This window comes from Patagioenas fasciata, chromosome 23, assembly GCF_037038585.1.
Source record: "Patagioenas fasciata isolate bPatFas1 chromosome 23, bPatFas1.hap1, whole genome shotgun sequence".
NCBI classification, from domain to species: domain Eukaryota; kingdom Metazoa; phylum Chordata; class Aves; order Columbiformes; family Columbidae; genus Patagioenas; species Patagioenas fasciata.
The window spans coordinates 2,434,430-2,446,408 of NC_092542.1; the positions used below are offsets into that span (position 1 = coordinate 2,434,430).

At 51.7% G+C, this 11,979-nt stretch overlaps 1 protein-coding gene across 1 annotated transcript in view; it reads right to left on the reverse strand.

The window, feature by feature from the left end:
- AGRN (agrin) overlaps positions 1-9,058 on the reverse strand; it is a 94,824-nt gene extending 85,766 nt beyond the window's left edge. Inside the window, exons 1-2 of the mRNA XM_065855059.2 lie at positions 8,489-9,058; positions 1,570-1,831 (exon numbers count right to left, since the gene is read on the reverse strand). Of these exons, the coding sequence (XP_065711131.2) occupies positions 1,570-1,831; positions 8,489-9,001 (775 nt within the window). The 5' untranslated portion in view covers positions 9,002-9,058. The remainder of the gene's footprint in view (positions 1-1,569; positions 1,832-8,488) is intronic.
- Positions 9,059-11,979: the final 2,921 nt, after the last annotated feature.

Here is an 11,979-nt window from a genome sequence, read left to right on the forward strand (position 1 = left end):
CAGCACAAGTGGGAAGCACCTTGCTCAGGCACCCCATTTCACATCCAGCATGTGCAAAAGGAGCGTGCCAGAGAACACAGCCAAGTAGGTGAAGACAGAACCCTTTCCAGTGTTTGCTCAGGTTTAACAAAAGCACACACACGCTTGCTCCTCCCTCCCTCCCCACTAGGTGCAAGGATGGAGCAGGACTCATACCTGTCAAGCGCAATACAGAACAAATATATAGGCAGAAAACCTCCTGTGTTGCTCCCTCTTACAAAAACCACTCGAGACGGGGGCCTCTTGTGAGCCACTTTGCTGAACCAGCTCCCTCTCAGACCAAAAGTTCGGTCATTTACCCCGTCAGCATTCCCAGTTGGGAAAAAAAAGGGGTTATGGCCTCTGCTCTGCACGTCCAAAGGGAGGAGGGAGCTGATCTGCAAGTTTATTTGTTGTCTGTGCAGAATTCCCGCATTCCTTCCCTTGTTTACCCATCTGCTCTCAGGACACGCTCAGACCCCAGCAAACGGCGTTTGGGGCACCACGTTCCCCCATGAGCTCGGAGCTCTTGCTGGAACATGGGACAAGCACAAAGGGGAAAGAGAAAAGCCAGAAAATGGGTTACTACAGAAGGATGTTTTCAAGGTGGTTGGAAAACAAGTAGAAGAAATATCAGTTCTCTGCCAATCTGCTCTGCACAGAGGCACATATCCATACCTGGAGGACTCCGACCCTATTAAAGAGCACATACAGGCTGTTTACCCCTCAGATTTTCCCCACAGAACTGTTTTTACACCCCTAGCAGCATTAGTAACTCAGCCACAGGCATGTGAGCGCTCCTCACATTGTCCCACAGACCATGTCCCGTGGTCCCCAAGCTGAGCATCACTGTGGTGCACACATACTCCATGAGCACATCATCACAACCCTCCTCATTTGCGCGATTTTGGGAGCAGACACAAAGACTCCAGCAAGATCAATGTGTAACAGATACAGGGCTTCCCCACAATGATATAAAAACACAACTCGCATCCCCCAAAATCACTCAGTTCCTCAACTTGGTCTTGACTTCATTACACCTTGGAGAAGCTTTATCTCTAAGCAGCACTCAGCTGGCTTCTTGGATCCCTGCACAAGTCCACAAGTAAGGAGGCTCTGAGACAGAGGAAGCTGGGGTGACTACCACAAAGGACAGACCTTCACCACAGGGTTAACTCATCAGCTCTAAACCTACACGAGAATCTAACTCAGGTGTGAGGAGCCTAAACTCCCTGGGAAGCACCTTGCAAGACTTGCAGTGGGGATGTTCCCAACCACATTTGCAGAGGGAACTGAGAAGCTGCATCGAATCTTGAGCAAAAAAATGACATCAAATAACTTTGCTTGGCTGTACCTTGGCTGCAAGTGCTGCCTTTGACAGCAAGGTCAATGCCAGGCACTGTTCCCGTGATAAGCACAACCCTACCCCAGCCACGTGTAGATCATCAGGACGGACTGATCCGCCTCATCACCGGCGGGATCGTTTGCTCATCAATCATTTACGAGCCAAGAACACCCCGGGAAAAGCCCAGCGGGCAGGTCCAGCCTCACCTTCCACGCAGTGCTCCACCTCCTCCAGGTTCCGCAGCGTGATGCGCATCAGGCTGGAGTTCAGCATCAGCTCGTTGCGATGCGCCGGCCACATGTACTGCGGGGCTGGGTTGACGAAGAAAATCCGCGTGTCCCCGGTCGAGACTTGGTTGTCGCAGATTAGCGGGTCCCCGAAGCCACCGATAACCACCTTGTTCCCACCATCCAAGAGGATCTCGTGCGTGACGATGTCTTTGCCTTTCAGGTATCGCCAGACTCTCACCTGGAATGAGAAGGAGCACGTGAGACCATTTCACAGCCACCAACAACTGGCACTTTCTGGCCACATTAACTTTTATCACGTTGTCACAAGATGTGCAGAGGCGGTTCGGGCTGGTGAAGCTTTCCAGCAGAGCTAATTTCGTTAGCCAGTCCTCCAAAAGCACAAAATGTGTGGGCAGCAAAGACTACAGCACACACGGGTGTTTCTTTCCTTTGTTCAGGCAAAAATAACATCCCCAGAGCCTCTATGGCACAGCTCAGACCAGGACAGCTGCTCAAGAGCTTCCCTGACAGAAGGAGAAGCCTCTGCTGCTGTTTTGCCTCTACTGCAAATGACCAGTAAGCCAGAAAATGAGCTAATCAACCTTTTTTCCCTAATACCGTTCTAACCTTTATGCCCACACCAGCCATTTCAGCTGCCACACACCAGCTATGGCAGGGAACGCTGCTCTCCAACAAGGGACACTGCACTTGGCCAGGGGAAGCTGGCACAGACTCAACCAGGACAAATATTTATTAAAAAAGAAATTCAGAACTGACCTGGTCTTGCCCATTACTAAGAATTCAAACTGATAGCAGGAGATCCATTCTTGGACTGGATTCTTGGACAGAAGTGAGATCCAACTCCCTTGCCATGTACATGAGCTGTGACCCCATCACCTGCAGATACAGGCCATGGGGTTGGGGACACACTTCAAGCCCTACCAGAGGAATCTCCCTTCCGCTCCCCAGCAGCATCATTTGAGGTGACAGACTGCAGCTGGTACAGTTCTGACTCACAACAAATTCTCAGTGGTGAAATGGATCAGGGGAGAATAAACCGCTTCCGAATAATAAATTAAAAAAAGCTTTGAAAACACTTAATAATAATCATAAAGCTTTGAAGGCAACATTAAATGGCTGGAAACCCCCAACCAGGGAAGGCAGCACACCTAAAGAAATGTCTGTCCATCCATGGGGGATGCTCTGAACAGGAGCCTTAGAACTGGGGCAGGAGGAGGGAGGTGGGCTGGCTGGATGGAAGAAGGGAATCTCTTGGCTCTAATCACCAGCACATTGGGAAGGCAAGACACAAAGCAGATAATATTGCATGTAGAAATATCAAAGACAACCTATGTTCCCATAAATGTCTAAAGAAAACCTTTGCGTTAGCAGACTGGATCTGCTAAGATACATGGAGGATTTGGCAGGAGGAGCCCGTTTCCCTTTACTCATCCAAACTTCAAGAAGAAAAATAAGTCGTGGCCACAAGAGCTGGTCCCGCTCCCCCCGTCCCGCTGCCAGCGGTTCTAGAGAAAACTCCCTGAACCTCACTGCTGGCTCAACCCCCTGCCCAAAAAAGGCCAGATCTGCACACAACTCCAAGCCAACCCCTCTCCAAAAGAAACACCCACACGGGAGGGAAGAAGCAGCCCTAAAAATGAATCTTTATGCACACAGGACAGCAGAGACACGTCCCCATGTCAGGGGACCACTGCTGCGGTTCCATGGCAGAGGAAACGTGATGCAAAATTGAGTTGCATGGAATAGAAGTGGCTCTGAGAGGCACCTGAGGGTGCAGTGGGAGCAAGGGTGGCTGCTGCAGCGCGTGGGTATCGCTGTGACCACAGGCATCCCTGGCCTGGCACCACCAGCATCTCCTCCCAGCCCGAGTGCCCTGTCACCTGCATTCCCCAGCCCTCTTCACCGGCTCAAGAGCACTCCAGCACACTGCGCCAAGCACCGAAAATGGGCAGCGAGGGGGCAGCTCAGAGATAAGGGGGTGGCTCAGAGATAAGGGGGCTCTCCATCCCTTCTCCGAAACAGGCACGCATGTACGGGCTGTAAGAGCACGAGAAAGGATGCTCATGTGCACAGGGCTCTTGGTGGATGCTGAAGTGGCAGTCAGTTGTTTGCACAACAGCTTCAATGCTCGACATAAGGGAACTTGTGGCAATTGAGGAGGAAAGCACAGAGCAGATACCATCCCACTCTAGAGTAAACCATTTTTATAGTTATCTGAAGGTCGCTGGCCTCTGCCCTGCACAGCCCTTCAGGTGCACTGCGTTCCCCTTCTTTGAGACCATTCAGACAGCAAGATGCTTATTCTTCACCAAATATCCCCAACCTGTGACACACGCAAAGATCTGACGCTGCAAAGTTCAAATAAGAGGGTTAAAACATGCTGAGGGTGTGCAAGTTTTATGATCTTTAATAGTGTAATTATTTGAAGCCCTAACTCCAGAATTTCATGGCTGAGCTCAGCAGTTTCTCAGTCCTGATCAAAAGGCTTTGAGGTCCACCATGATCTCGAGCCAAACTCCCTGTGACAACGAGGTGCTGGGACAAGGCACCTGGGCCATTCCCACTGCGCCAGGAGTGATCAGGCTGGGGGGACACCCCCCTGCTCAGCTTTTCTCCAGGCTAAACAGCCCCAAGCCCAAGAAGAGATGCTGAGGAAGCAATGCCTCCAAAGCCACAACCACAGCCTGGAAGAAGCCTGCTCGAAACGTCAACCGCTTGGTTGTGCACAGCCCTGTCAGCCTGAGCTCTTTTCTTGAGAGAGATGGCAGCCACCCAGCGAACAGAGGGAGCTTCAGATGGCAGGGACGGGGAGCTGCGACAGGCGGCTTCCCCCCCTTCTGATCTCGCCGGAATCCCGCTATCGACACCGAGACATCTGCTCCACCACGTGCCGGCGGTGCCACCCGAGGAAGCCCCTTCCAAGAGCCACCCCGGGGCCACCTGCGAGCGCGGCGAGATGAGGAGGCAGGGTGTGAAGGGGCACAGCTTGCCCGGCTTTAGCGCAAGCCTGAGCTAACGCAAACCTCCTGCTTCCCCAGCCAGGACCAGCTGTTTCTCCAGCGATTCGCAGCGGCGCGGCTCCCTGTGGTTGCGATTCTACTCCGTAGTCAAGTCAAGACACCTTCCTCCAGCCCCACCTCCTCCTCCTCCAGCCCGCAGGGCAGGCGCTGTGAGGTGCACAAGCAAACCAGGGTGAAAAAATAAGAACTAGGAATACAAAGGAGACAAAAGGGGGGGAAAAAAAATACTAATAAAAATATGGGAGTCAGGCAGAGAGCACAGCCTGAGGGTTGTGCTGAAAGGTGGCATTTTCACAGCCAGGTCTAAGGGGGGAGAAAGGCTGAAGTCTACCCCCTCTTTCTGAAGCAGATGGTAATTTGAGTTAATTAGCACGGCTGTTCTAGTCATAGACCTCAGAGCCAGGCCACAGCATTCACAAGCAACATCAGAGTCCACCAGCCTTCTCCCCACCCTACTCCTCTATAATGAATGGATGTGAAGGCACCGAAGACCAGGCAATTACCTGTAGGGCATCCCATTCATCATCACGCACAATTAAGACTTTGTCACTGCTGACTCACTGGATCATCAAGGTTTGGGGGAAGAAAAGGTTGAGAGAGAGAGGAAAAAACTAGTCCAGAACCTAGTTCCAAGAGTCCTTTCCATAAAGCAGACTCACTCTTTTGCCAACGAGCACATAAAACACTGGATTAAGACCATTTTACAAGGCTCCTGGCAGCTACGGGGAGGCAGAGTAAGAACAGTGAAGACTTTATTTAAGCAGGTCCTTTCAAGGGTATATTTTAAGTGCAGCACAAAACCAGAAAGTAAAAGGATTTTCCACTATGCCATGGGGGTCCATCCCACCGCAGAGAACGGGACCACCTGGACAGGGACAGGCAAATTCCTGCCAGGAAGATGCTTTGAGAAATGCCAGCCTTGGTCTTGCAAGGAGAAATGAGATGTTGGAGCGCAGTTTCCTCGGGAAGGGAGCTGTTATTCTGGACAGAAGTATTATAAAAAGGGTCAGTTCCTAAAGATAAAGGGCACCAGCCAAATCCTTCCCTCCCCAGCACATTGTCCCTCTCCCCTTGCTTGTCGCTCTCTGTGCCTTTCCTTGGATGAAACCCTTTTCCTCAGAACCAGCAAAGCACCAAACCCACCTCTTCCACACCCATCCCTGGCTGGAAAACAGCCCTTACCCCCCAAAATACAGGCTCTATTGTTTGGAACAGGATCCACATCCTCTTTCAACACTTCCTATAGCTCATATAGAACCTGTACTTGCCCTATAAATAGTTCTCTTCATAAATATCAGGTCATACCAAAATAACGCACATGAGGGGACTCAAAAGCAGGAAGGGATGGTGCCAACACATGGGCTGTAAATGGGATGTACAGCGGCACCGCAAGATTGGGAAGAGCACAGAGGCACCTCCACTCCCATGTCAAACCCCTCCGGAAAGCGGCACATCAAACTGCTTCAATTTTGAGGATCCTGTCAGCCTGCTCTTCCTTATTATTCCTCTCCTCCAGTAGCAAAAGAGGCCGGTAGTTATTTAAGACTGTTTATCTAACATTAACTTCACATTTTTCCTGAGTTGTAATGTGCTTATCTTCCTCTATCAAAGGCTTCACCTGGGAGGGTTTAGAGTTTAACCAGAAGAACAATGCACTAGCGCGGCACTCGCAGATATTCACATGCCTGCTCCCTCGCAGACCACCCAGCACCAATAATACTCGCTATTTTGGGTGTGGGCTCTCGGGAACTCCTACCACACACTTGGCCCTTGCCTTCCCTCTTCAGATAAAGAGCAACCTGACAAGAGATAACTGTGGTATTTGGAGGTAACCCCAGGGCCTAAGGAACGGTTCCTGGAGCAGGACAGCGAGGAAGCAGACACAGGATTTCTCACTAATAAGATCCTTTCTGCACTTGGGCTTATTCCAACTCCACAAGTCAGGTTTAATGCCCAAAGCGCCTTTTTAGAATCTAGGTGCTCGATAAAGAAACCACCACACCAACCCAAAATGTGAGTATGTCTAACCCTGCGACCCAGCATCAGCAGAATCCACAGCGATTTCAATACTTGGAGAGATCTTAGAGGGAAACAAGCACCAGCTGCTGCAAAACTTCACATTTACAAGTCACAAGCACTACACCCTGCCAAGTCACAGGAGAGATTTATCTGTTTTCAGGTCCTTAAGACACCTCAAACCCCATTTCAAAGCTTTTTTTCCTCCAAACACACTATTTAAAATTACACAGAAAAGAGTGATGTGTAGGTAACGGGACCAAAGAACCACTGCTCTAAGGAAATTGCTCAATGTCACAGCACGACCGGGAGAGCCAGCAGCACTGCCACAGTGAGATAAGATGGGATGGGCATTTCCATCCAAGGCAGGAGAGGTTTTTCTCCTTTCAGTTTCTTTTACAGGACTCCAGGACTGGAAGGGTATCTTGGGAGCATGTGAAGGCATTCAGGTGCTGTTACAACAGCAGCACTCAGCAGAAGCAACACCCCACAGTTAACTCTGAAGCTGCACAAGTCTTCTCCGCAGCATTTTTGGGGATGGCTCAGGGAAAGGCAGGTACGAGATTCTCTTCCCAAGCTGAGCAACGCAAACTGTGCTTCAAATACAGGCACCACCTGCAGACCAGGTTCCTCCCGAGCTACTCCTATTACTCGGACATGATTGCACCCTTTCAAAGGCAGAGCTGCTGAGCAAGCAGGTTTCTCATCACAGCAGCACTGGCCCAGAGTCCTGCTCCGATGCAGCAAGATGAAGCCTGGATTTTACACTAGCCAGACACCTTGCTGCGTGTCCGCAGCAGGAGAAAAGAGACTCGTTTCCTAAATGGGCACTTTTGCCTTGTCACTAAGCCACACTTGACCACCTCCTCCTTTCCGAGGTGGCCCACATCCATCCAGCCATATGTGCCCCAAGCTGCCGCAGGACACCGCCTGCTCATAGCAGCTTATTAGTTTTCTACATAGCACCCGGGATGTGTCAGACGCTTTGCAAACATACGGTCTCTGCACTAGCCCAGAGGGTCCGTGATCTAATTTACCAGAGCAGGGTACAGATTGTACCATGCAGCATCGCAAGGGGCAGAGCCACGGGAGCAAGCGTGAAGCAGCAGGCACCAGCTGGACAGACAGAAACTGTTCAACTAGTTTATTGGGCTGAGAGATGCTCCAGAACAGAGGTATAAAGTTAACCTCCCTCTCCCACCACACACTGCTTGCACATCACCCCAGGCCTTGCTCAGCACTAACAGCAGTATTTTTTTAAGGATGAAGCAGAAAAGAGGATGGGGAGAAAGGGAAAAAGCAATGCAGCAGTATGTCCTCACAAGTGAGATTCCTGCCCCGGGAAGGGTTAAGCCATACAGCACGTTTTCTGACAACCAGGCGGATGGTATTTCAGGTTGCTCAGTACTTTACCGTCTCTCAGCTTAGGGGGGAGGAAAGAAAAAAACATAGCCAGAGGCCAGATTCGTAGTTAAACAATAGCTTGAGCTAGAAAGAACTCAAGATGCTGCTAAAGTAAACAGGGAGCTAAGAAGCTCCGAACACCTTCCCCAGCAGCCTAAACCCAGCTGGAGAAAGTTGGGAGTCAGCTCCGCATGATGCAAAGGAGGGAAATGCCCATAAAAAGCAACCTTGCGAGATTCCCCTCGCCACAGCTGCGGGCAGCTCTGAGCGAGGAGAGACTCCGCAGTCTAAAAATACATAATTACACACCAAAGCTCCAGCGCGTACAATAAAAACCACATGCGCCCGCCCGAGAAAGCGCCTGGTTGGGGGCTGAAAGTTTTCCTGCGGTTGTCTACCCGCCCCGCACCTTCCCCAAACCCCCCCCAAATTACCTTGCAGGAGTAGGTGTGGTGGACGGGGTCCACGTTCATGATCTCCTCCACCGTCCCCGTCAGCACCACGTTGGCCTCCTCCTCCCTCCGCTCCAGCTCCCGTTCGGGGCAGGTCGCCCCACCACCGCTGCCTCCCAGTCCCAGTAAGCCCAGTAGCGCCAGTAGCAGCACCCGGCCGCCCGGCGCTCGCCCCGCCATGGCCCGCCGGCCGCGGCGGTTCGGCCCGGCCCCGCTCCCGGCTCCCGGGGCTCCCCGACGGCGCGGGTAGACAAAGCGGCCCCACTCGCAGGCAGGGCTGGCGCAGAGAAAAAGGGCTACTTTTGTTCCGAGGAGGTGAAAAGGAGGAAAGAAAGAGAGGGAGGGAGGCGGGGAGGGGAGTGCAGGGGAGGGGAGAAGGAAGAAAATCCCAAGAGGAGGAGGAGGAGGAGGAGATATCTCTCCCCCGGAGCCGCGGCCGGGGAGAAGCGCTCGGTCCTCAGCCTTGCCCCTGTAAGAAAGCCCGCAGATTTGCATGCAATCTGAATTGCTGATAAGGAGGGAGCGGGGGTAGGGAAGAGGAGGGAGGGAGGCAGCCAGCCCTGCTGCCGGCTCTTATTGCGGAGCTGCCGCGGACGCCACCCCCAGGAAAGGGAGAGCTCGCATCAGGTTAATGGATAATCAGCGCGCCAACGTGAGGAGACTTTTAAAGGTGTAGGGACCGCTGAGAGCAGCAGCCGGCTCTGCTGCCCACCCCCCCTGCTCGGCAGCTGCTGCCCCGGCCCCCGCCCCGGCCCTGTCCCGGGGTCCCGGAGCCCGCACCCGCGGGGATGCGCAGGGATGCAGCTCGGTGCAGCTGCAGGGGGGAACCGGCGCTTCCCCGCTTCTCTCCCTGCACCCTCAGCCCATCCTTGGCATCGCCTTGGGGGGTTCCTGCCGGGGCTGCTCCCCTTTTCCCTCTGGGCAAACTGAGGCTCGGGGTGGCCCTTACTCCGAGTGCCACATCGCAAGACAAACAGACTCACCCGCACCTGGTCCATTACCAGGGGAAGATGATGCTCAGGGCTGCCCACACTTTGTCCCACGCAGGGCAAAGCCACCCCCGCGGGGAATGGCCTGTGTCTGCCCCTGGAGCACAGTGACCTCCTGCCCTGGCTTTCTCCAGGGACTGGACGGCAGTTTTCCAGATGTCAGGTGCAATTACTGCAAATATAAAATGAAAAGTTAAGTGGCACCAGGGGAGGGATATTGTTTCTCTCCTCCATAAATTAGCCAGCCCCCAGAGGCATTTTACAAGGCTGTTTTACTTGATGGCCCTAAACAAGTCACGTTTGTGACCCAGGGCCAAGCGGGCGAGTTGTGAAGTTTAACCACGCAGATGCCACGGTGCCAGCAGAGGACAGAACGTGCCCCATGTCATCTCTGATGAGCACCTTTCAATCCACAGCAGCACCCTGCATCATAAAGCTCTGCAGATGACCCTCCATCCTGTTCGCCCCCGAGCGCTCAGCAGTGCTATTTGCGCTGTTTGCCCCTACAATTGTGTATGTGCCAATCCTTTTTCTGTCCCCTGGAACACGAATAGAAATTCACTACAAGATAGGAATAAATGAATCTTACTGAGTGTTCCAAATGCAGTCCAAGCCTACCTTCTACCCTGAAGAAGACAAAATACCAGAGATCACATAAATCTGTCTGGAGATATCACGACTGCTGTGGGTTTTGCAGGGAAGGCATTCTGTGCATATTCTGTCTTAAACCATGCACTTGGCATTTCCACGCTGACTTTGTTCTCAACACTGAGGCTGTTCTTATAAACCACGCACCCTCTCCCAGGCCCCCTCCTCTCAAAGCTTCAGTTTCTGTCCCTTAAAACTTAAGTTCTTGGTTCCGCGTGAAAGGAAGCAAGCAGTATTGAACCATCTCAGTGAGGACTGTAGAGAGATGATTTTCAGAAGAAAGTGGCTCACAACGCACTCAGGTCTGCAGGAAATGTGGCTTTACCTGGCAGGGCTTAACTCTTCTAAACCTACCTGTCTGCTGTGCCACCCTGGAGAAGGAATGTGTCCCCATGGTCACCCCTGCCAAGAAGAAGGTGTCACAGGGCACGAAGATACAATGCAGGACATACGATGTAGATTTTCCACCAGTGCCAACTGAAAAACTTCACCAAAACGAGTGGTTTCTGGATGAGGGGCAAGGGAGCAGCGTTCAGCAGTGCAAATCCAGGCTCCGCAGTTGTCACTGTTACACAGCGGAGATTTAGCACAAAGGACTTCATTATTACATGGCTGCTATTACAAACTTAAGCAATCAGCTAAAAATATTTCAGTGCCTGGCAGATTATTTTTGCTATTTTAATTATTAATTTTTACTGTATTCCTCGAGCGCTACTCAACTGAAAATCACAGAAACAACCTCAGTTCAAGGTGGAAGAAACCAGCTCCAACATTCTGCTCCCACACTTTGCAAAGAGAATTATTTACGCTGTGTTTGTACTATTTTCTGTTTGTTAGTTCTCTCCTTCTAGCCCCACCCTGCCATCTGCTTTCAAAGCTGTGAAGAGAAAAATGGATTTCCCAGGCTTTTCTGATCTATTTACCCCTATACACCCAGTTCTTCGAGTGGATTTACTCAGCCTTGCAGGTTTTCTGGTTAGAGGTGTTCCCCAGGATCTCAAATTTCCTTTCCATGTGCAGGCTTCATGAAGTTAATAGGGAGAAAGCAGTTGGTTTGTTCAGAGAACAGCAGCAAAACACAAGTGAAGGAGCAGAGTCACTTCGAGCATCCCTCTTAGGGATGACCAGCACATTTCTGCATGGTTTGTTCTGCTCCAGCACCACCGTGCTGAACCATCACACCAGGAAGAGAAACTGGCCAAGAAACCGATGGTACTGTGGGAAAACTGAGACAAAATATTTGGCAAATCAGTGCACAAAGTAAATAAACTACGCAACTGACAAAAATACATCACTGGGGTTTGGCTCTGGCTCTTTACAAGACAGCCATTGTGAACCCGGGGCTCGCAAAACTTCCCTTGAACTAAGCTTAGAATTAAGTAGCTCAGCCTCCAGAAAATCAAGATATCTTGGAGCTGACAAGGACTTATGCCCTGTTTGCTTTCTGACACATCTACATTTGGGTGGCATTTCCAATATTTGTTTGCAGGAGGGGCCTCAAATGTCAAGAGAGAGGAGGGGAGGCTGTGATACCTTCACTGAGGTGGTTACAGCAGCCAGCGGCTCCATCCAAACCCTCTGGAGCTGCGAGGCCATTGCTGGAGGAGCTGCCCAGAGAGGTGGTGGATGAACCATCCCTGGAGACACCCCAGGCCAGGCTGGACGGGGCTCTGAGCAACCTGAGCTGGTGAAGATGGCACCAGATGAGCTTTGAAGGTCCTTCCAACCCAAAGTGTTCTATGATTCCATGATTCTAGTGCGGGCTGACCGAGCAGCACTGACCTTTGAACACCTGTTGAAGCCCCAGCCCTCAACAAGCTTTGGTGATATCCACGG